The sequence below is a fragment of the Asterias amurensis genome, chromosome 16 (genome assembly GCF_032118995.1).
Source record: "Asterias amurensis chromosome 16, ASM3211899v1".
Classification (NCBI taxonomy): Eukaryota; Metazoa; Echinodermata; class Asteroidea; order Forcipulatida; family Asteriidae; genus Asterias; species Asterias amurensis.
Genome location: NC_092663.1, coordinates 16,241,017 through 16,267,655, shown reverse-complemented (window position 1 = coordinate 16,267,655; position 26,639 = coordinate 16,241,017). Strand labels below are relative to the sequence as shown.

General features: G+C 37.1%; 1 protein-coding gene across 1 annotated transcript in view; it reads right to left on the bottom strand.

Moving 5' to 3' along the window:
• LOC139948757 (receptor-type tyrosine-protein phosphatase N2-like) overlaps positions 1–26,639 on the bottom strand; it is a 182,431-nt gene that overhangs the window by 119,437 nt on the left and 36,355 nt on the right. The window contains exons 9-10 of the mRNA XM_071947070.1: positions 23,760–23,843; positions 5,821–5,900 (exon numbers count right to left, since the gene is read on the bottom strand). Of these exons, the coding sequence (XP_071803171.1) occupies positions 5,821–5,900; positions 23,760–23,843 (164 nt within the window). The remainder of the gene's footprint in view (positions 1–5,820; positions 5,901–23,759; positions 23,844–26,639) is intronic.

Genomic DNA, 26,639 nt, shown 5'->3' with positions numbered 1-26,639 from the left:
CAGATATCATGACTTATTATTTCCAATCCACTTGTTACAGATAATGGAATGTTTGTGATGAATGTGCATCCGCAAACAAATGTGTGGAAAAAATCTATAAAAGACTTCCAACCCAAGATTGCCACACGTCTATACAACCTCAAGTAATTAAACGAAAAAACAGCATTAATTAGCAATTCCCATGATACGTCTGTGGAATGATGACATAATTTATAAACAACAGCAATTTGAAAAACATTCCAAATAAAGATCCCTCTAGCTAAAATGGTACAGTCCATGTTGAATTGTGCTAATTGATGGGGCAATAATTAGCAATTCCCATGATACGTCTGTGGAAAAAACAGCATTAATTAGCAATTCCCATGATACGTCTGTGGAACGATGACATAATTTACAAACAACAGCAATTTGAAAAACATTCCAAATAAAGATCCCTCTTGCTAAAATGGTACAGTCCATGTTGAATTGTGCTATTTGATGGGGCAATGGACAATAAATTTGCAAACAGCGGACAATTCTGGGATTGGAGCAGCTGTGAGCTGGAGTGTGTCGGAATACATATTATTCTATTTCAGGTTTCAAGGAATATTGTATTTTATTGTGCAGCTTTGTATACGGTTTTGTAGTTGAGAAAATAGAATTAGCTGTTGCAAACTGCAACCAAACCAAAAGGACCTAGGCACAAAAAATAGTTAATGGCCTGGCGTTTCGACCCTAGAAGAGTCTTTCTCGCAGGCTAAATGATTTCTGAAAAAGGAACGACATTTAAAGGAACATGTTGCCTTGGATCGGTCGAGTTGGTCTTTGAAAAGCATTTGTAACTGTTTTTTATAAAATGCATATGGGTAGAAAGATGTTGTAAAAGTAGAATACAATGATCCGCACAAACATGCCTCGAAATTGCAAGTTTTTCCTTTTACTTCGTCAACTAACACGGTCGGCCATTTATGAGAGTCAAATGTTTGACTCCCATAAATGATTCGAGGCAAATTTGTGTGGATCATTGTATTCTACTTTTTAAAACATCTTTATAGCCTTATGCATTTTATAACAAACGATTACAAATGCTTTTTATAGACAAACTCGACCAATCCAAGGCAACGTGTTCCTTAAAGAAATAAATTCAAACTAAAGAATAAAATTCATCTATAAACTGTATCTGCAACAGCCTTTAAAATGATCTTCAAAAATATCGGACAAAAGACTAAGCCATACTCCTCAATTAAGTTCCAATATCCCATAATGATTAATCAAATCTCTCCATTGTATTGTTTTTATAATTACCTAATGATAAACCCAAGCCTGGCCTTTAATTGAAACAGGCGCGGTCAATATGATTGTTTCCGTTACCGAGCAATACACTGGGACCAGGTGTGCAGAGTGCAAACAAATTACCACAAACAGACAAAGGGGGAATGGAAAGCTCTTGGGTTTCCTTGCTTAGTAAAATACAAACTAGCTTAGCATCAACTGATTACCAGCCAAATGAAATTACCACAAGGGAGGAATGGAAAGCTATTTAGTTTCCTTGCTAAGCGAGATACAAACTAGCTTAGCATTGACTGATTACCAGCCAAATGAAACTACCACAAGGGGGGAATGGAAAGCTATTTAGTTTCCTTGCTAAGCGAGATACAAACTAGCTTAGCATCGACTGATTATCAGCCAAAATATCATCTGAACTACCACATAGGGGAATGGAAAGCTATTTAGTTTCCTTGCTAAGCAAGATACAAACTAGCTTAGCATGCATTTAAACAGATTATCATCCACACTAGCATGTTACTAGCATGGTTGGTACCATGCTGTTTAGCCGATGACCCAATTGAGCTACATTGTGTAAGCACGCAATGATAATAAGCGAATGATAATAAAACAAGCCTTCATTTTTTCCAGGAATGTTTGTCCACACTAGTTAATATATAAATAAAGAAAGAAACATGGGATGCAAGATTTTTTCAAGTAAAACCAACCTGAATCCTTCTATAAATGGAAGGATGGTAGATCCATTAACTCCCACACCCAAAAGCAACTTACAAACCATGACAAACACATTACTACAGCGCAGAACAAACAAAACTAAATTCAAATCTCAACTTTATACACATTGAAATGCCCAGATAAAACTTGACTTAATTTTTACAATTAACGCTCACTACAAAAAAACCTTGACACGTCAATTTCCTCCACAAGAACTCAGTAAATTCACCATCAATCAAAATATTCCACAATCCATCCATATAGTCACTACTATTGTAAGCTTATCTGTAGTGCTATATTTTCTGAGCGGAAACATATTTTGGAGGTCACCATTAGTGCATCCACTGTCTCTAATTTAGAAAGAAACCCCTGTCCTCTTTCACTCCGCAAATTGATGCATTGTACTCCGTCGCCATGGTGAAGTGATGACATCATCAGATTACCATGGTGTGTTTATGACATCATCTACTTATGCTTAAAGATCAGACTGACTTGAAGGGCAGACACGACACACACAAAGATATAGTAAGAGGACAATTGTTTCTGATCAAAATGTGACATGTTCATTCTATATGAAGATGGGCGTAAACGTTTTATTTAAATCAGAGCTCACTGTCAAACAACTGTTAAGCACAAAAATAAGCTAAGCACAACAAAATTATGCCTACCAAAGTAAGGTTACCAGCCAAAATACCATGCACTCAAATTGACTGATACCTGCTAAAATATCTGCTTAACAGGAATTTGTTTAAGCAAAATTTCCTGCTTAGCAGCTCTATTAAATTGGGCCCTGGCAGTGTACACAATCCAGCCAGCATCTTGCATTCAGTTCTAACAGGCTAATTTAAATCTCGAATCTCTCTGCTCTTGGGTACTGAGTTATATAGTTCGGAATAACTGTTCTGATTTATGGACCAATAACAAACAGCAGAGGATCCAGTTCCACTATTATGTTCCACATCAGAGACCGACCTGGATGTCAAAAACGAGTTTCTAAGATTGCGAAAACCCGTGGTCCCAACTTCTTGAGCTGAGTTAGGCCCAGGTAGGGTCAACTTAATGTTCCTTATGATACATCAGGGCATGCAATACACTGGATTGCAGGCCCGAGGTAAGTGGTTTTAATGTGGGGCCAGTAAACTTATGACCAGTCTGATGGGCTTGGTTTTTAAAATTTGTTTAACTGAATAACAAACAATAACTCAATAACTCACTGTGTAATAATATCTTGCAACAGAAACAAATCATGTTCAAATGTTTACTTTCAACTCAGAAAAAAACCTGTTCAATTAGATTGAGTAATGATGTATAATACTTAATATCCACATTGTAGACAGATGAGATAAATCTTCTCTTACAAGTGTCCTAGTACAATATGAAATACATTTTGTCAGGACTCCAGAAGTTTTTTTTCTTCTCATTTTGATTCTGGTCTTGTACAAGCATTTCTTGTCCAGTAAACATTCTGAGCTACCAGCCCTGCAGTCTTGGGGATTTTTCTCCCAAATTCGAGCCCTGTCCATTCCATTATAATGAAGCCGAAGATGTTGTTTATCCCTAACACACACACACACCACCCGACCCCCCTTCCCTGAACTCAAAGGTCAAAGTTCAACCAATCGACTCCAGACAATCAGTCTCCACCTTCCTCCCCAGTGGCTCCATCACCCCCGTCAGGTTATCTCAGGTAACCATAGTAACCCCTCTGGAGTGTCTGCTCCTTACTAACTCCTTTAAGGCGAAGAATACCTTTGATTTTTGGAACTGTTCGATCCTGACAATTGTTAATTTAGCTAAAGGTGGTCGTGTTTTTGAGAAATCGGTAAAAAAGATAAGCGAATAATTGTGTCCTTGCGGGAAGAATGCTCCCCAATACGAAATACACAATCTGAGAAACGTTACGCAGTCTCAGATTCAAATTTGGGGGGGGGGGGGGGAACTGTTTACTTTTTACATAACCAGATATCTTCAAAGTGAAATTGTTCTCGTAGTGCTTGAAGCCTGGTTCATACTTCCTGTGAATGCGAGTGGGATACAAATTTTTCACGACACAAATTTGCAACGAATAATTTCCATCAGCTGAAATGTGCTCCACTCCTGCGAGACATTCGCTGCGAAAACAGCTATGTGTATGTGACATCAAAATTTGCCTAGCATTCGCAGGAAGAATGAACCAGGCTTTATACTATCAAACGTCACTGTGGGCTTCTAACCAAAAGTTTTTATTGCCATTCATTTTAAGAGTAATTACTAAACGTATACACATTCCCTTTAATGTCAGGCCGTGGTACGGTCACTTCCTGAGAGTTCGTCGTTAGTTTGCGATCTTTGAAAGGATTTGCTAATGAGCTGAAAGGACGGTCATGTGGGAACAGGACTGCAGTTTTAATTCTCTCGAGAGTGGTGAAAGTGAATTTTTAAATCAAGCATAATAAGTCAAGACTAATAAAACATAAATTAACAAACACCGGAACTGTGCAATATTGCTTGTAAGATGACTTGTTAGTTCAGTTCTGAGAAAAGGGTCTCAAGATGAAGTAATTTTTTAGATCTTCTTTTAGGTTTTAAGTACTGTTTTCTTTTATAACTGGTTCCTCTACTAGACAGTGTTTTTATTTTTTATTAACCAATTTTTTAAAGATTTTTTTTGTTCCCATCTACAACACCCACACGTCACAATAGCTCAAATTCAAAGTATATTTTTGAAGACTAAATAAGCAATTTGTACCACAACGATAACAACAGCCTATTCAAATGTCAAATATTGTGGACCATCCTCTTTTCTAGGTCAGGAGATTGTCTCCATCCTGTAGGAAACTGTTTTCTGCTTTTGATCACGGGAATTCTTTAAATGGAGTTCCAACAGAATTGTCCATAAGTGCCTATCTATGATGAGTGGTTCATCTTTGAGCCTGTTTTTTTTTTTTAATTAATAAAAAAAAAGAAAATTGAAACGCATATTTTTGAAGATTAAGTGGGCACTTTGTACCACACAATGACAACAGTCTACTTAAATATCACTTTTTGAGGATTAACCTCTTTTCTAGGTCAGGACATTTTCTCCATCTTCAGGAAACTATTTCTGATTTCATTCACAGGAATACTTTTAATGGATTTCAAGCAAAGTTGTCCTTTATTCTTGAAGATTTTTACGTAGCCTACTGATCCACCATTGATTAGATTTCACACTTACTTCAACACAGCACGCCACGGGATTTCAGGTTTAACATCAAATGCTCGTCTGCTTATTAGTCTCAACCTTGAAGTAGCTTTGTCTCTTAGCGAGGGGTTTAAGGTACAAGCGTGTTACCATGGAAATTTGATAGATTTGAGATACTTTGATTCTTACCTACAGTCTCTGAATCATTCCTCGGTATATATTTGAACCTAACAGTTTTTTAAGGGGGCAACTAGGGCTTGAGTGCAGGGTAATGAAGGCCAGAACCCCAGTATTAAAGCCACTGGACACTATTTGTAATTACTTAAATGTTGTTTTTGAAAAAGAAGTAATTTCTCACTAAAATATTTACATTGAATTTGAGACCTCAGCTGACGTCTCGAATTCAAGCATCTGAAAGCACACAACTTGTGCGACAAGGGAAATTTTTCTTCCATTATTCTCTCGCAACTTTGACGACCAATTGAGCTCAAATTTTCACAGGTTTGTTATTTCATGCATATGTTGAGATACACCAAGTGAGAAGACTGGTCTATGAAAATTACCAAAACGTGTCCAGTGTCTTTAAAAGCAGAGAAATTCCTTAGTGGGGCAACAGTCCCAACTATGTAATTTTTATGGAATTTCATTTTTATTGTAATTTGATAGATTTTGATTCTTACCTGCAGCTCCAGCGACCTCTGCTGGGGTCATCTTAATCAAGTCAGGATGAACTTTGAATGTAACCTGCTTCTTCCCAGCTCTATCGAAACAAAGAAAGAGAAAAATAATTTGAAGTGATGTCTTAAGATTCTTATAAGACAGAGTCAGAAGAAACTGGCAGACTCATGTGTATGAGGGTGAAGTTGAATCCACTGTTCCACTAATGGCCGATGCTAGGTCGCTGATAAAATTTAATAATAGTAATATATCGCTCTTTATCACACCCCTAGGGCATCAAGGCACTTAGAATTTCCACATTTCACATTAAATGTCAACATTTTTAATCTCCTGATATATCTGCTGCAATACAACGGGAAAGAAAATACAAAATTACAAATAAACATTTCAGAAAGTAAACTTAGTCAACAAAATTAAACCACTGTAAGTAATAGTTGAAATAAATAGATAATAATTGTTTTCTTAAATTACTTCAATTTAATTGTTGTGCCAATCCACTCAACTTTCTCAGACATTACAAATGGCAGGATTGTTCAATTAAAATCAAAGTTACATCTCACATCTATTCTGAATTTAGTTCACACCCCCGAAAGCGTAATCACAACTCTAACATCTTCAACATCAACTCAAGCAGAAACAACGGATAATGGACAATATTTACAATCAAAACAACAAAAAAGGACATCAAGAGAGTTATGGCCGGCGAAACAAAAACATCAAACCAAGAGAGAGAGAGGAAGTCTACTAAGTCGTTCAACCTGGCATTTATTACGTCTGCTTGATTCCCCCCCCCCCCCCCTTCTAGGAAGCAAAGCTAAGAATGTTTTCCTCCCGAGGCTGTGTGGCAATCTCTAGGGGGAGATGGAGAGAGGTTCAACACAGGTGTTTCTAGTCGCCAAGAGATACTCAAATGTTTTAGTTCCTGTTTATCTCGTCACGGCAACCACTAACACCCTTCTTCCAAGCGGAAGTGCTTCTTGACGTCATAGTTTGTCTCGGGGTGTCATGAAGAAGGCAAGCTACCATTATTATAATCATCTTTTAACCTGAAATCAATCGTGTGTGAAGTGGTTGCATTTCTTTCCGTTAATCAATCTAATAATTCTCTGATTTCATCTTGAACCATTTTCAGTCTGGTGACTGTGACGGCGGACTTGGATAGCATTTCAAGTTGGCTAAGTCGTTTCTTCTCTGCCTTTCACCTCTGTGGACCCTGGTTCGAATCCCACCACGGACCAGAACCTTGTACATACAGGGTTTACCAACGGTTTTTCAAAATTGTGGGGCATTCTGGACCCAATTTTTTTAATGTTTGGCAGAAGCAGGCTGAATTGAAACAAGGTCTTGAAATGTTTTTTACTAGATAAATGTGTTTATCTTGGATTTAAAGGCCATATTGTGCAATAGTGGAAAAAAATCATCAGCCAAAATTTGCGCCTGTCAGCACAGGCATTGTGCGTATTTCCTCAATACGCTACCTTGAGCATGGGGAGAATCCTGGCTAAAGTTCTGAGTTTTCAGTTCCTATCATGTTGACTACTTGAGCTTCCCCTCAGTGTGGTTTTCCTTCCACGGTCAAAACTGAATTTTCTTTAATATCTTCTCGTCAATGTAATCTACGGGCAGTTTGGTTGAAGTGTGTTCAAGACACTTCTCAGGCTTCCTGGATTTCATTACAATCAAAACAAACTTCTCTAAGCTTTCAAAATAATAAAAATAAAATTAAAAATCTAAACTGAAAAAGGTTCATTTAATTTTAAATTCTTAAAAAAAAAAAAAAATCCATGACCTTTGGGGAGACAGGGATACTTGAACAAAATTCAAAACAAAAAAGAGATCATTCAATTTCCAATTCACTAACCTTTCAGAATGAAAACGAAATATAAAATTACACAGAAAAGGGTTCACTTAGTACTTAATTCTTTATTAAAAAAATTCTTAACTATGAGTGCGACAGGGCTACTGGGCCATTTTTAAGGGCGGGTTTGGGAGTTGCTACGAAACCTATAAGTTGGCCTCTAACACTGAAATACATCACAGTCACAAGAAATCTGCCAAGGTAAATGAAACGTAGCTTCAGTGGCTTCTTTGATTTCATTACAAGAAAAATATTATACACAACAAATTCTCAAAGCTTTTAGAAAAGGGTTCACTTATTCTCAGCTCTTAAAAAATATCCATAACTTTGGGAGAGGCAGTGGTCCTGTGGCATTTTCAAGGGCTGGCTTGGTACGAAACCTATAACTTGGCCTCTAACACTGCAATCCAATCACAGTCAGGAGAAATCTGCTTGGGTAAATGGAACGTAGCGAGGACAGAATCGGGAGTCGTCCTGTCGGGCATCGTGTAATCCTATACCTTGAACTTGATGCCTGAAATACACTTGTACTTTTCTTACTTTATGTAAATGCGGTCCAGAGGGAGATCGAGAGCCATTTAAAGAAATGGCATAGAGAACATAGTGGAGAGTCTTCAAAGTTCAAGTCAGATGTAATGAAATATTTATTTAAAAAAAAATATATATAAATGTGAATGTTTTATTACTCAAAATAAATTGGGTCCATATTGTTAGTCAGTGGGATGTCTGTGTGTCTTTTGGACACCCTGTTTTGAAATTTGGACACCCATTTTTTATCTCTCATTTACCTGTAAATGTATTGTAAGTGAACAATTTGGACACCAAGTTTGAAATTTTCAGAAAATCTGGACACGCTTTTTCCAAATCCTTGATTGAGTCCACAGACAAGGGAGCCGTTTGCCCCCCCAAAAAAGTAGTTTTATATTATTTTGTAATAAGTCTACAGATTAAAGGCATTGGAAACTATTGGTAATTACTCAAATTAATTATTAGCATAAAACCTTACTTGGTTATGAGTAATGGGGAGAGGTTGGTGGTATAAAACGTTGTGAGAAACAGCTCCCTCTGAAGTAACGTAGTTTTTGAGAAAGAAGTAATTTACCACGAATTTGATTTCGAGACCTCAGAATTAGATTTTGAGGTCTTCCAATCAAGCATCTGAAAGCACACAACTTCGTGTGACAAGAGTGTTTTTTCCTTCATTATTATCTCGCAACTTTGACTACTAATTGAGCTCAAATTTTCACAGGTTTGTTATTTTGTGCATAATGTTGAGATACACCAAGAGAGAAGACTGGTCTTTGACAATTACCAATAGTGTCCAATGTCTTTAAAGAGATTAATTTGTAAGACTTTTGGACTATAATATCTACTTTCTACTTGTTTTAATGTTTTCTCTTATTTGGAATCTCATTACAGGAATGCAAAACAAAAACAAAACTTTTCAAGATAAACCCATGTAATATGTATTCTAAATGTGTAAACATTTTGACAACTAAGCCTACACAGAGATTTACTTTCATGAATTGTTGACTAGTTTACTTCAAGCTTTCACTCTCAGAGCCTTCTTTATAATCTTGCATTCCCAAGCTGCGATTTTCTTCAAATCCCTTCGGGAATTACACATACATTTAAAGGTATTGTGGTAATTGTCAAAGACCAGTTTTCTCACTTGCTGTATCTCAACATATGCATAAAATAACAAACCTGTGAAAATTTGAGCTCAATTGGTCATCAAAGTTGCGAGATAATAATGAAAGAAAAAACACCCTTGTCACATGAAGTTGTGCGCTTTCAGATGCTTGATTTTGAGACCTCAAACTCTAAATCTGAGGTCTCGAAACCAAATTTGTGGAAAATTACTTCTTTCTCGAAAACTACATCATTTCAGAGGTAGCTAATTCTCACACCATGTTATACTATCAACCTCTCTCCATTACTCGTTAAAAAGTAACATTTTGTGCTAAGAATTATTTTGAGTAATTACCAATAGTGTCCACTGCCTTTAAGCACACTAAGACGACAACTCTACGGTTGCTCCCAGGCAACTCAGAGTCCTCCTCCTCCTCCTCCTTCATCCAAACCGATTTTCTCCGTTTTAATCCCTAATTTCTCAGGATTTTCTTAGCAAGTGGGCGGGGAGAGCTTAAGGGGTAGGCAAGTAATGTTTGACGACCAATACAAATAAACCAATTGAAATTAATCAGGATGGATTCGAGGAAAAATTTGCAATCTTTAAAAAAGGTTACTTTTAAAGGGACGATGGCAACTAGTGCAAGTCTAGAGCACTGGACTTTAAAATTACCATATTTTCTTCTTGCTATTTTTATGTATGGATTTTACTAATGCTGTATTATGCGTGAGACTGGCACAGTCTCTATAAGGCCAAATAATAAAAAATACCAGTTGATCGTCCGGATTTTTCCAAAAAGAGGAGGATGAGGGCCTTTTTCTTTATTATTATTATTTTTTCCCCCAAAATGGCCGCTTCGTATTTCAAATCAAACAAACCATAAATTCTTCAGTTTGAAACACTGCAAACTTATTTGATGTCTATTTGTTGCATGAGGACCCCTGTTTACAGGGTCGGATTATTACACTAAAATATTTGCTGCTATCTGGTAGGCATTCACTAATATAGTTTTATGAAACGGACAGTTACACATATTTGAGAGCATCACGTCAGATTCTGGGAAAAGCTACTTGGCCAGTCCGTTTAAACGAATGGATTTTTATTTCTTACAAAAATCGAAAATTAAAAAAAAAGTAAAAACAAAAAAGGATGCAGGCGGAGACGATCAAGTGTTTTTAAATTTTTGTTTGGCCTAACTCATGTCAATCACAAAACTTGTTGTCTCATCCACAAAGCTCCTACAGCAAAACAAACTCCAAAACAAATATTAAAAAAAGAACAATTTAATTACATTACAAGCGGACACAAACAACTTGGATTTTAATTAACAAACAGCGGGTTAAATATGTGACGTGCTTATCTAACAAGGAGTGCCATGCAGTGTAATTGCTAAATTAACATTTGCATATAATTACAAAGAAAACAGTTTTAATTAATGGTGTTTGCGGAGGCAAGTGATGTTTCTGACGTACAGGTCCGCGATTAAAATCAAAATCTTTAGGAGGTATGTTGAAATGATTTCCACCTGTTTCTAACCCAATGAGATACAGATTGCAATAAGGTTCTAGGAATAGTATACTCAATGCTATAGATCAAAGAGCGAGATTTCTTTGCTTCGGAAGAAAATAACAGCTGTTTTAACACCAGGCAGACATAAAAAAAATCTTAATTTACGTTTAAAGTCTCCAATCTCTCATCTCTTTTCTTAAAATCTCGTGGCTTATTTCTTTCGGACGTCATCAGTTTAATTCACAAACATTCTAAGAAATGACATACATCCTGTGAATATTTAGACTGAGTTTAAGTTTATTCATTGTTGTTCTTTTACGAGGCAGACATAAAAAGTCTTAATTTGGTTTTAAGTCTCAAATCTCGAGGCTTATTTATTTAAGAAATTATCAGTTTAATTCACAAACTTTCTTGGACATATCTTGTAAATATATAGACTTAGTATAAATTATTCATTGCTTGTGTCAAAATCATACAAATATATCATTTAAATATTGGCTTCATTAACACTGACTTAAGTTTGAGAAGTTTCATTTTTATGGAAAACTTCTTTTATGAAGGTTGCCGATCATCACTAGGGAGATCATAAAATTGTGATGGTATTTGACAGGTATTCCCCACAGCCTACCACAAATTTTATATCAATTTCACACTAAACTCTGAGACCACATATTTTGAAGTGAAAAAAATCCATAAATCCAGAAACATCCGGAAGATTTTTGTACCTGTAAAATGCCAATCAATGACGATCAATTTAACCGGGTCTCCTACATGTACGTACATGTAATGTGTACCAGGCCTCAAAATAATCCACAGCACACACAAGCAACTGCCATGGTCCCCTTTGATGTGGTGCCCTTTGCAAAGTTCCAATACAAACTTACATATTCCTCATTGCAGTGCCCCTTACCAGAGGTAAATTGCCGTGCCCCTTTAAGAGGGAAGTTCAAGGCCCGATGTACTTGCAACTCTCTCGAGCGATTTACAAGGATTCTTCCCCACCTTAACACAAATGCAACACCTTTAATAACTCAGTGTCAAACAGCTGCCTGATCCCATGTACAGTTTGATCATTCAATCAAATACAAACAAATACAACCACTGGTTCGTTTCCGAACCAACTTTAGTCAAAAGAGATTTACACATGGTGCTACCGCAAACCTTTCCTACAAATGAAACACAGTTGAATTTTGAATGGTTGGGAGTAGTTGAGAGTATACAGCAGATAATGGGTAAAATGGCAGAAGATTAGAGTTAGGGTGGCTGTCAATCCGAAAGTCCCAAGTTCAAAATCCCAATTTAGTCAATTTGCCCTCTTTTTTTTTCCCAATCCAAAATCGATTTAAAATGAACAGTTTCCCTTGTGGTTCATATACTACATATTTGAAATGATTTACATAATGACTAAGTTAAACTTTTCAACCCCCAAAAAACATAATACTTAAATTTAAAAATCTTAATTTGTTGTGCCTTTATTTATTATTTATGCTGAGATAACTATGGGTAATGTCACTAATTCACTCAGTTCAACTTTTTTTTAAATTGATTGAAATGTTAAAAATCTATACTTTTTATGCCTACGGTATTTATTATTTATACTGAAATGAAACTACAGGTATAACATCACACTGGGCAATATGTCACTCATTCATCTGTTCTGCACAGCCATTCATTTCCCACATTTTTGAGTATCCAATCATTAAAGTTGTGAGCCAAGATGACAAGCGAGAGAGATTTTCTATCAAACAGTAATAACCTCTCCACCGTCTGATAATAGAAAATCAACCGGTCATATAAAACCACTCACAAAATTAAACTCTTTTGTCAAAAACACTTATCATTTGACAAGGTTAGAGATGAAGCGTGTAAAGTAACAGCGTCCTCTTGTAAAGTTGTCTGAACATTGGTTTATGTAAACATTGGTTGAATAATTATCTCATTATCTTACCAAGTGAAATTTCGAAACCTGAAACAACAGCTTTGATTGGAGTCAAAATGCAAAATGGTGTAGTGTCATGGCCGAGTGGTTAAGAGCATCGAATTCAAGTTCTGGTGCTAATTCACCGGAGTGTGGGTTCGAATCCCGGTCGTGACACTTGTGTCCTTGAGCAAGATACTTTACTATAATTGCTTCTCTTTACCCAGGGGAATAAATGGGTACCTGCGAGGGTAGACATGGTAGAGGTTGATATTGTGAATGAAAAAGCCTTTGGACCGATATAAACTGTTGCCCAGGTTGTATACTCCCAAGGGAGCTGAGAAACATTAAAAAGGGATGTTATTGGCCCTATGACCAGGGCACTAATGTAAAGCGCTTAGAGAATTAAGTGTTAGTTATTAGGCGCTATATAAATCGAAAGTTATTATTATTATTATATTAAAGGGGGTGAGGGGAAGGTGGGGGGGGGGGGTGAAGGGGAAGGCAGGTGGCAGTGACAAGTAAAACATTTGTGGTGAAGGTACTCTTAAAACAAAGACCTCCAAAACAAGGGGTGAGAGTCACTGCTGACAAAAAAGGTCTGAAAGTGGGATCCAGATCTTAGGAGTAACATTTATATAAAAGCATTTCCACCTGTGGATTTATAGATTCCAAGTGTTTGGAAACAGTATCCCCAGTGCTACAGAAGTACATCAAATAGCACGACTTCATACATTTTGAGAAAATACAACAGTTTTGTTACCAGGCGGGCTTTTAAAAAGTCTGAAATCAGATAAAAGTCTGACTGTCTCATCCCTGCAAAACTGACTACACTACATTGAGGTGACCACTTCTCTTTAACATGTTTCATGATATAAAAAAAAATAGAATGACGTCAAGCAAGCCACTATCCTCCCCGCTAGTCCATTCTCACAGCTATCTACCCCCAACCTCACAAGTCCCCTCGGCAATTAATTAAACGTCCATCCGGTAAGGCTAGCTTCTTCTTTGATAAACAATGCTATGTAAATACCTGGATGGATGGTTTAGAACTATTCCACACACTAATGAAAGGTGATATGAAGTATGGATGTACAAAGGTACACTCTGTTTGTTTTATGTCTTCTACATGCTCAGTCCTCATCATTTTACAAAATTTAATTCAATTTTTGTTTTGTCCTGTTGAGCAATGTTAAAGCATGGAGGTAGAAATACCTACATGGTTAAACTGTAATAATCAGATTTATTGCATCTCGCTTTATGGGATGGCATCATAGTATAGGAGCAGTAAGTGTTGTGGGTAGCAACAGAATAATCAAATTGAATTTTGAGAGGGTTGTTTTCAAATAATTGATCATAAAGATAACTAAAAATATAAAAATACAGAGTCTTATATAGTGCACATATCTGCCAATAACGTACTCATGGCAGTTTAACAAAAAGAGACATTTAAAGCCATTATACACTTTCGGCACAGGAAAAAAATAAAAAATTCACAGATTTACAAATAACTTACAGGGTCTACAGAAGGTAATGGTGAAAGACTTATCTTGAAATATTATTCCATGAAATGCTTTACTCTTCGAGAAAACATTAAAACAATTATCAATTCTCGTTGTCGAGAATTACGGATTTATTTTAAACACATGGCATGACACGACGAAACAAACGAAAACAAGGGTGTGTTTTCCCCGTTATTTTCTCCCGACTCCGATGACCGATTGAGCCCAAATTTTCACAAGTTTATTTCATAGGTTGTGATACATGAAGTGTGGGTCTTTGGAAAAAACTTTTTACCGAAAGTGTCCAAGGGCTTTAAGACAGGTTTTTGAAATTTAAAAATTGTGAGACCTATTTATGTAGCACCTTGAAGGGCTCACAAGTTGCTAAAGAGCATCAGCAGACACTGCCAGAAACACCGGCGCAAACCCCTTCTCTTATATTGTAGGTGTAAGTGTTAATGGGTTCTTTTATGTGCATTTTTCACAAGTGTGGGGCATTCTGGACCCAAAGTTTGGATGTTTGGCCAAAGCACACTATAAAAAGGTCTTCGGAATGCTTCCTACTTATTGTTCATCTTGGTTTCAAAAGTCCTACTGTTCAATCTGGAGCATTCTTAGGTTTTCTCTTAATGTTTTTTTTTTTTTTAATTATTTATGATTACTTGTGATTTGTACCAGCCAAAATGTGCGCGTATCGGCATGCAAATTGTGTGTATGAGCACTAGCTTGCGCATTAAGGCAGAACACTGACAGTGCAAACCATCATCCTCTTATTACCCATTCAACCCCTTCTCACTCAACGCCCCTCACTTGGTCTGCAACCTTTCTCAACCACACTCCCACAGTTTCAATCTTGTGTTCTGGTTCAAGGTAGTACTGGATCAAGAACTAGGTTTACAGTCAGAATATTTAGGTCGAACGCAAGACGCTGGACTCAGAGAGGCAAGCAGGGTGGTATAAATCACACATTTGAAAGAACTGGTAGAATTCTGACGTCAACACAGATCTGTGTTCACATCAGAATTCTACCAGTTGGCCCCACTGTACAGTCAGATTATGTAGGTCAAACGCAACAAGAGGCTGGACGCAGGGAGGCACGCAGGGAGGCAAGTAGGGTGGTTTAAATCACACATTATGGTGAACTGGTAGAATTGTGATATAAACATTGCTTTAAGTGGGGCATGTTGAAGCGAGGGTGTGGAAGCGAATTCGCGTTTAATGGAGCATCATTTAAAGGCAGTGGACACTAATGGTTATTACTCAAAATAATTATTAGCATAAAACCTTACTTGGTAATGAGTAATGCAAAGAGATTGGTAGTATAAAACATCGTGAGAAACGGCTCCCTCTGAAGTGGAGTAGTTTTCGAGAAAGAAGTAATTTTCCACGAATTTGATTTTGAGATCTCAGATTTAGAACTTGAGTCTCAAAATCAACCATCTAAAAACACACAACTTCGTGTGACATGGGTGTTTTTTCCTTTCATTATTATCTCGCAACTTCCACAACCAATTTAGCTGAAATTTTCACAGGGTTGTTATTTGATGCATATGTTGAGATACACCAACTGTGAAGGCTAGTCTTTGACAATTACCAATAGTGTCCACTGCCTTCAAGTGGGGCATGTTGAAGCGAGGGTGTGAAAGCGAATTCGCGTTTAATGGAGCATCATTCAAAGGCAAAGTACCTTTGGTTTTTTTGCGCATATGTCCGGGCAGGAAGAGTAATTCCTACTAGAAACACACAATCTGTAAGCAGTAACGTTCTCATATTCAAATTTTGGGGGATAACATTTTTTCTTTTTGCAACACCACTTTACTTTGAAGTGAATAGTTTCTCAAAATGCTTTATACTATTAAATGCTGCTGTAGGCTTCTGACCAAAGGTTTTTATTGCCACATACATTTTTAGAATGATTATCATTTATATACCTTGCATCGGTAAAAGTTGTGTTTTCAAGATGACGACGTGTCAAATCCTCTAGATTTCAGGAAACAACTCAACCAATTAAGGTTCTACATGGGCCAAGGTTTGAATTAGCAATTAGGGAGAACCGCATCCACAAGACCACAGGGCTTGTGGCTCAAAATCTTTACTGGACCAGAATTTATTTAACAAGAACAGATTTAAAATGAGTTGAACAAGCACTTGGAGAAGATCTATTTCATTTGTGTTTATGTGCCTTGTGTACTTTGATACTCTTGAAAGAGCATAGAAAGATAATTATCTCTTTCAAAGTCAATATTTCTTCACAAAGTTACAAAAAGAGGTATGAATATTCAAACGGAAAATACAAGACCATCAGGCTGGTCGCTTTGTAAGTTTACTGGCCCGACAATAAAACCACAGGCCTCGGGCCCGGTCCAGTGTTAATGTTGAGGCCCCGATGGGTAATGATTTCCATGAAATATACCAGCATGGCATTCGCAGACCAGAAAGAGAGCTTGGCAAACCTTGAAGCCTCTGGGACGCTTTTGAAGGGGCAGGGGCACAAGGGACAAGACCAGGGGCAACAGAGGCCATGTGATTCTAGGTCTGAATTCATACATGGTAGTAAGCTCACAAATATGTTCAACGCAGAAGAGTCTCGCTTTACGAAAGTTGTTAACCAGTCAACATACCATGGATGGCACACTCATGACCAGACTGCAAATCAATTTGAAAGTGATATCTTTATAAAATTCTGTCTAGGTCTTGAAAAAGGGTCCAGTTTCTTAGTTTTTATGTCTTTTTGCTATATCATGTCAACGGTCCAATAACAATATCTATGGCTGATTGATTGGGTTCCTACCAAACTCAAAGCAAACCTACCGCTAAGAATGTCCCAGAATCAATCAAAACAATCATTGTTTTAATGAGACACTATAAACAAGTTGAGACAAGATAAGTTTTATATGTACGTAGCTTGTAGCAATTTGTTGATGGAGTGAGGGAGCCCAACGCCCACCCCCACTCTGCTGCTCATGGATGTGGTCCCAGCAAATTGGTCACCTGTTTTTCTTTGGCCCGCAAAGGAAAAAAATGCAGTATGACATATGACATCACACTGTGAAACAGCACCCTCATTGAAGCAAAAGGAAACAGCACGTTGGGCCAAACCAACTGGTTTTAAACGGCAGTTGAAGAACTTGTCGCTACCCTTTTATTCCCTCATGAAAATTTATTTTTTTAATATTATTTCACAGAACTCGAGAAGATAACTAGTATAAAATGCTGTCACACATGGGTTAAAACAAAATAATATTCGTTATCCGCAATGCAAATTTAACACCTATTAGACAACAAATCAACTGATTACATAGCTTGTATACATACACAACTGAAGTACACATACAATGTGAATGCATTTTTTTAAAACAACATTGTCTCTTCTTTATCCTACTCACCAAATCAAATAAAAACACCAACGAAAAACAAACAATCAAAAAAACAATCAAGGTGATAAGAACAACATACCATCGGAATCCAAAATCAATGAAATCACTTTATGACATCATCATCTTGACTTAAAATCCCTACAGAGAGTGACGGACGACGAACACCACGTATCACTAAACATGTGTCTCCACAGATGTCTGACAAACCATCTCCACAATGTACGTAGAGAGAAAGGTACGACATGTACACATAAAACCCCTGCATACAGTCAGGCAATATAGGAGTTGTACACAATGACGTGGGTGGTAGGTAACACACAGTGTTCTTGCATGGAGTACACTGCAATACAGCCTGCTGTACAGTATACTGTGAGATAATCAATATAGATCTTCCATGATTTCAATTCCAAACTCTGCTTGTGGCGTGTGTAGTATTCGATGTCTGTAGTGGCCGTGTGACGTCATGGACCGTCAGAATATCTAATATGTGTTTCCCTCGTTAACTGCAGCTGCTATGGTTAATTTTGTAGGGTTTTACATCCAAGGGGGGTAGATGAGATGAGAAAATGGGTCAGATATAATGGAGGAAATCCTAGGAGAAGTCTTGATGTGGATGGTTGAGATTTAGGACTGGTTACTCGGTCAGACGGAAGCGTGAAAACAACGTACACGTACGTCAACAATCCCACTGCACATAGGGACATATTGGATGGTCTTTATGTTAGACTCAATTTCTTAGCCTCTATTGTCCGATAATTGAATGTTGTTAAACTTGATCGCATTCGACATCCGGAGTTCCGGGTAAACACGTTCAGTTTAAATTGCCGTGTTTGTCTAGGACTTGTTGTCGTTAAGTTTGTTGCTCAATAGGGATGCTAAAAATACTTCGCCATGACGCCATTCATGTTGGATGGTTTGTCACGTTGTAAATGTTTGTGCGACTCTTTACATGCTTTGTAGGTTTTCTCGTGTCCAATTCTTACTCCCTTGGGTTATGTCTTAGGTTTTCTTCCTCGATCCATCATAGTATTGAGCAAGACATGACCTTTCTACTAAGAGTTTTAACCTCCTTGCACTGAAGGGTAAATGTGGCGGAAACACTGTCTTAAGGGTATGCCCAAACAGCCAACAAACACAATTGTGAAAAATCTCTACAAACTTTTATGGAAAGAACTTTTTCCATAATTGATGTCATTACATTTTTGAACAGAAAGGCCTAAAAAATAGCCCCTGGCTCCCACAGCAATTACCTTGATGCCCTGTGCTTTTGCTGTGGTGCCTTCCGCAAAGTTCCAATCCAAATTTCAATTTTCCTCATAGAAGTTCCCGTTACCTAAGGAAAATTGCTGTGCCCCTTCAAGAGCGCAAATCAAGGCACTACAGGTACTAACAGGTACAGTATATCAATTTGAGTTTTACCCATATATACCGATGTGTATAAGCACTGCACTGCTAGGGAGTGACACAATAAATATTTTCTGAAAATAAAAAAAGTAACCATTAAAGAATACCATTTTTAGCAATGTGATTACTCAGTACTTTCCTGAGTTCTGTTTAACAAACTCGCAGGCATATTACTCGGACGAGAGTCGAACCATAGATCTCTGCAATTCTACAGCAGAGTCTTTACTAAACCCGGGCCTGATACTTCACAGAGGCAACAAAGGTGATTGCCTCCATAAGGTTTATCGCAATTCAGAAACGCAATGCATTGTGGGAAGGAATATGGGACGGTTTCTATGCAGTTTCTACGACTCACACAGGCAACGCCTATACCTTTGTGTGGGTTCAACAGTGCCCTCTCTTGATATTTTGCTATTCGCAAAAAAAACCTTATGCCACCTGGTCATTGCCTTGGTGCCCTTCAAATGCTCCAGTAGAAACTTACAATTTCTTCATAGGGTGCCCTTTTACCAAGGAGAAAGTGCCATGGTGCCCTTTAAAAAATGACGCACACAGGCCTGTAGACCACCCAATGCAAACTTAACATAGGTATACTTGAGGTGAAATATTTGGTGAATATTTTCTTGAATGCCAATCAAAATTTCAACAGACTGATAAGCCGAAAAGTCCAAAGAGGAAACGGACTAGAATAAATAAACATATCTCGGTCCACTTTCCATTTCCTGGGAGTTTTAGTCCTGGCTTATACTGTAACTGAATTATGTGAGTCAAGCAGGTGTTGCTGACTGCCGATAACGCTCAGCATCTTATCAATTAAGATAACACAAACCCTCGTTATTCTCAGGACTATTTTCCTGTTTCATGATTGTATTAAACTTCCCCAGATTGTTTCAAAATATGACATCGGACAGAAGTGCCACCCATAATATTCAACGACTATTTGTTGTAAAGACAAGGACACATTTCCTTATATAGTAGAGGGCACCTCTTCGCAAGGGAGAGACTATTATATTGGCACGTCTCAATCTCACTAAATATGTACTGCTAAACAGATTTAAAGGAGAAAATGGCTGTTACAAACTGCTTACCAACCAAAAGACCTATGGTATAAATAAATAAAAATATAGAAAAAACAGTTTAGGTTTGAAGAAAAAGAAATGGGTATTGAGAAAGACTCTGCTAGGGTCAACGCGTCAGGCCAATAACTATTTTTAGTTAAAATGATTTAAGGATTACTGTCCTCACTTTGGGAAATTAAGAAGAACTTAGGGAGGAGTAATACAGAAGCATCTACAAGAAATATCCTGGAGGGAGGTAGGGCCCCTTAGGGAAGGGGTTCTGGCCCCTCGGGAGCCTCCTATGTCATATCCAATCCTTATTTAATTGGATGCTGTCCTAAATCGTGTGGAGATGTAGTCTTCTAAGGATTGCCACACCATCCAAAGCTTCTTAACATCTTAATCTCATTGAAGGTTCTCTCTGTGTGAACACGTCTTGGAGACAAACTGGACTGAAGCGGTCGACACCGAGATGGTTATTAAAATTCAAGAGGTTAAAACCCTGCGATGCCCCGGCCCTGTCAGATTCACACGGCTGCCCCCACTGGTCTGCAGCCAGTAGACCGTCGGGAAACAAGGATAACTCAGTTGTAATTTTTATTAAACATTTTTTCACAAAACGAACATACTTTCAAGAAGTGAAGAGACAGTTTGAGACAAAAAAATTACAAATATTATTTTTTTGTTTTTTTGTTGAGTAGTATGTTTACATTGTTAAGCTGCAGTATTTTTGTGCACAGTCAGAGGATAGAACTTATAGGGTTTTTCACAAATTTTGGAAGAAAAAAACAACTTTATTTATCCTAAATTATAAACAAAAGATTGGGCAGCTCCAAAAATGAAGTCCAATTCAAACTGTAAAAATGTTTCATTGAAACAAACTATCAATGAAACAATCAGTTGATATTTCCATTCAAAGAGGTGTATAGTTTTTTTTCAGCAAGCATGCTATGGATATTTGGAATTTAATAACGGACTTTTGCCGTCGGTGGGACTACATCCGTGTCAAGGCAAATAAGCCAAAGGCTGAGTGTTCTCCGCAACAAAATCACTTCACTATCAACAATGAAATGAAATTGAGTTTCATAAAGCACTTCTAGGTGAGAGGACATTTGTTTTCTTTTAAGATTTCAGGAACCATTTTATAAGAAAGTGTTGCAAGTGTTATGTTTTATGGTTACAAAATATTATACCACTGTTAATTTTGACCGTGTATATTTATTTATTTATTTATTTATATTTTGTTTGTGGGTGATGTCACTTAAAATGCTCAACCACTCCGTAGGCAATCCACAGCTTGCAAAAAAAAAAAACTGTCTCGAAACATGCTTGTAGACAATCCACAATTTGCAAGAAAATGGCAGTCACAATCGACAGGATGCAAGAAAAAAAAGACCTGTCACTAACCATGCCGAAACACAGCATAGGCAATCGACAGGTTGCAAGAAAAGACCTGTCACTAAACATGCCCAAACACAGCGTGGCCAATTCCAAACTTGCAAGAAAATGCCAGTCACAATCCACAACTTGCAAGAAAAGACCCGTCACTAAATATTCTCAACTACAGCGTAGACAATGCACAGCTTGCAAGATCCTAATATTGATCCATAAATTTCAGGCCACTTTCCGCTCTAAATATAAACCTGAACGTGGGCGAGCAAACGAGCACCCACCATCTCTCTCCAACGCCTTGATGGGAATATAATCTTGAAAAGATGGACTCTGATATCGTCTGTTTAGAGCTCTTAGAGCAGAAAAATGTTGCTTAACTATGTCCTGCTAAGCAGGAATGAGCAGGATACCAGTCACAGATTGTACATGTGACATAGCAATTTTGGCTGGTAACCCTATTCTGGTAAGCAAAATTTGGCCGGCCCTTGGTCAGAGCGTCAGACTTCCTACTGACTACTTCAAAACCTACAGGCAAGCTGGTCATAATACAACAACAAGATTCATCTTCACGTTTCGTTTCATTCACGCGCAAATAACAGACACTTCAAAACCACGACGTCTTCTCCCCTTGAGCTATGTATCTTTGTTGCAGACGTTCGTTTCACAATATCAAGTTAGAAAGTTAATTTATACTTGGAGAGGGGACAAATTCCGATTGATATTTACAACAACGGAAGTTGTAACAGACTTGCACTAATATGTCTGGAAAAATTAATCATAGTCTTATATTTTTATTGTCCAGTAACAGTTTTATGGTTAATCATTTAGAAAAAGCAATTAAGAGGACAATAAATTTTAATAAATATGAGGGTTGCAGAGTTTTAAAAACTATTTTTAGCATCACAAACTTATGGTACAACATTTTACAAATTAAAGTGAATTACTGCCTCCCCCAATACCAAGAATGAGAATTAAAGGCAAAGTCTTTGGTTTTTGAAACTGTTTGATTGTTTAAAGGCAGTGGACACTATTTGTAATTACTCAAAACAATTATTAGCATAAAACCTTACTTTGTAACAGGTAATGGGGAGAGGTTGATAGTATAAAACATTATGAGAAATGGCTCCATCTGAAGTAACCTAGTTTTCGAGAAAGAAGTAATTTACAACGAATTTGATTTCGAGACCTCAGATTTAGAATTTGCGGTCTCGAAATCAAGCATCAGAAAGCACACAACTTTGTGTGACAAGTGTGTTTTTTCTTTCATTATTATCTCGCAACTTCGATGAGCGATTGAGCTCAAATTTTCACAGGTTTGTTATTTTATGCATGTTGAGATACAGCAAGTGAGTAGACTGGTCTTTGACAATTACCAATAGTGTCCACTGTCTTTAAATCCTAAATTAATGAAGATGTATACAATAAACATATACATGCAGGGGTCGAAATTGCCACTAGCCCGCTAGCCCGGGACTACCAGATTTACAGCCGGGCTACTCATTTTTCCAGTTTGATAGCCCGACGGGCTAGTAGAAAAATAATGCAAAAATCATCATCACAAACAATAAAGAACTATATTATTGGTGTATTGTAAAGTTTGAGCCGTGACGCGAGACATAATGTGTCTTTCGGGCTACCAAATTCTAATCAGGGCCACTAACAATTATTGGTCACTAGCCCTGCTGACTACCATGGAAATACACTTAATTTCGACCCCTGACATGTGAAAATTTCATTTCAAATGGTCGTAGCAGTTTTGTCCACGCAGAAAGAATAATCCCCAATAGGAATAAGAGAATAAAAGGGTAGAGGCGAGTTCTTCAACGGTCGTTTAAAGCCGGCAGGGTCGGCGGCCGTGTGATAATAATAATATAAAGGCCCGAGCCGAAAGCAAGGGCCTTTATCGCACGGCAACGACCCTGCAAGGTTTTCACGGTTGTTTAAGAACGAGTCACTACTCTTTCATTCCCATTCATAAATGCCCTTTTGTTAATAAATGCAACAAAAATACAATTATAGACACTTTAACAATTGAAAATTCGAGGTTTGAAATATTTTTGTCAAAAACTTTGTGAAGAATCTGTTTGATGCGCGTGGGTTGTGTGTACGCGCGCGCTTAGATTATGCGCTGTTACTATAGCTATGAGTTTTAAGAGTGATGACTGTTAAAGATCATTTCCAACATCACAAATTTATGGTTACAAAATGTAAAATTTAAAGTGACTCACCACCTCCGGCAATATGAAGAATGAGAATGAAAGTGACTTAGAGAATGAAAGTGATTACTTACTCAATATCCGTGAATGATCCTAGAGGGGCATCCAGTGCGTTGGCCAACTCCTCAACAAGCATCTCAGCTTCCCCAAGACTCACCCTGAAGAAGGAAAAAACAATAACCAATAAATTAATTTATCGATTGCACAATTCAACTCACTTTCTTGCCCTAAACGTACATGTAGCATTGAATAAATAAGCAGAAACTTCCTTGAATATTGTTCAATTTCAGTTTTTAGAGTAAACAAAATGAGTTAGACTCTGTACATTCTGGATTTTTTTTTTTTTTTTTTTTTTTATTTACCTGAATATTGTTTAATTTCAGGTTTTAGTAAAAAAAAAAAAAAAAAAATGTAATTTAGACGGTAAATTCTGGATTTGTTTTAAAATTTCGAGTGAATATTTTCTAATATTTAAGAACTCTCTTTTATTCATTTTCACAATGAATTTACTTTAAAAAAAGAAACAGCTGCTATTTTCTCCCAACATCCTTTCTCTCTATACAAAAATAAACAAATTAAAAAAACAAAATAAGTACAAAATGACTCTTCCCCGTGCAATGCCTCAAACCACATTAGAAAAAAAAACGTTATTTGTTGTATGAATATCCACACAGATAGCAAGCAAACAACCCAATTATAATAGAACGAATTTATGAATGGGATCATTAGAAAAAAAAAACGTTATTTGTTGTATGAATATCCACACAGATAGCAAGCAAACAACCCAATTATAATAGAACGAATTTATGAATGGGATCATTAGAAAAAAAAACGTTATTTGTTGTATGAATATCCACACAGATAGCAAGCAAACAACCCAATTATAATAGAATGAATTTATGAATGGGATAGCCACTATAGATAGCGTACCCACCATATGGTTCAAACATTAAACCATATTCAATTAAAATACAACTCTAATCGTTTTTGGAGTATTTTTAATTATCGTGTTTGTAAGCCTATCGCACTGATATAGTAAATTGAGTGAACAGATTGTCTGATGCTAGGATTCAAAAGACTGTCTTTCAACAGACTGGTTTTAATTTTACTGATTCTTTGGCGAGCTGGTTATTGAAAGTAGAGACAAATTCAAGACCCGACTCCGCTGTAGTACAGTTAATTACGATCCTATAAGCTAAAGTAGTAGTCCCAGCCTATTTCTATACCTTCCGCCCAGGTAGTAGTTAAAAAGCAGGACAGTTCTTTTCAGAACTTAAAAGTCTCCCAAACAACCGATAAATCTACTCCGCGGTTGTAGAATAAAGAAAGACAATTCTCTAAGAACAAACTCTACATGGCCAGTACATCTATACACACATGGTGTTACCGCAAACTAAATATATATTGATACCTCACCATGCAATGCCTCAAATCCTATAAAGCTGGTTATTATTAAATGGTGTTTGAAGCTTTGCATGGTGTGGAGAATAAGAGTAACTATAAATATAAATATGAACAGTGAACTTGCGGGTACAACCATGAGTAAAATCTCTTTTGAAGGAGTGGTGGCTCTGAAAAGAGCCGGTTTGGTCTCGACGTTTGGAACCGTATACATGTACTCTGCTCGTCTTCAGGAGAATCCGCAGAGTATACCGTTCGAAACGTCGAGACCAAATCGGCTATTTTCAGAGCCACCACTCCTTCAAAAGAGATTTTACTCATGGTTATACCCGCAAGTTTATTATTCATATTTATATTGATAGGTACTCTGGTTATTATTGTTAATGTTGCATTATACAGTCATTAATTTTTTTTAGGACAATTATATTGAGTACAAGTTCATATGGTGTATGGTTTATCAATTTTCCAGACTATGTAATCGCCATTTTTATAAAGTATGTCTGACTATATAAATAACTGAACGATTATTCAGTTTAATGTTGTTAGAGGAGAGTTGGATTTTTGAAATGTTTTATTTAGTTTGATAAATCTTGGAATATGGCAGTAAATGGAGGTACCTTTAAAACAAAATTATGTTAAGTACCGAGAAACTAACAATCAAACAAAAAAGGTCAGCATAGTTAATTTGTAGATCTTCTCATTTTTGAAGCAATTTAAAACTTGTTATGTTGCTGTACTAAACATGTCTAAAGAAACCAGCAGGGCCCTTTTTGGATTAACTGAAAATTCTGAGCCGAAATCCTAAAAATTTATCTCAGTTGAAGATTCTGTACAATATATAATAAAACATATTAAGTTTGGAATCAGCAAATTTGGTATGTAGGCAGTGTTTAAAGACACTGGACACTGGTATTGGTAATTGTCAAAGACCAGTCTTCTCACTTGGTGTATCTCAACATATGCATTAAAATAACAGACGTGTGATCATTTTGAACTCAATTGGTCGTCCAAGTTGCAAATAATAATGGAAGAAAAAAACACCCTTGTCGCATGAAGTTGTGTGCTTTCAGATGCTTGATTTCGAGACCTCAAAATTTAGTTCTGAGGTCTTGAAATCAAATTCTCACAATGTTTTATACTATCAACCTCTCCCCATTACTCATTCCCAAGTAAGGTTTTATGCTAATATAATTATTTTGAGTAATTCCCAGTAGTGTCCACTGCCTTTAAAACGATTTTAGTTTGTTTCAGAGTGTTTAATACACGTACACAAAAGTAATTAATTTATACCAGCAAACATCCTAAACAAACACAAACAGGCCACAAGAGGGCCTCCTTCGCTTTTCACATCGAGCCAAACTGAGACCTGGTATTGATCATGTGACCTCTGGGGCCTCTTTCATTGATTGAACTTCCGCAATGCAGCACTCTTGAGATGGGAAAGGGTTGTGTGCTTCAATCGCTATAGTCAATGTCGTTATGCAGATGCACTAGCAAGACAGGAAATTTCTCCATCAAGAATGTCGTGCTGGGGAACAAAACTCGTACTGTAA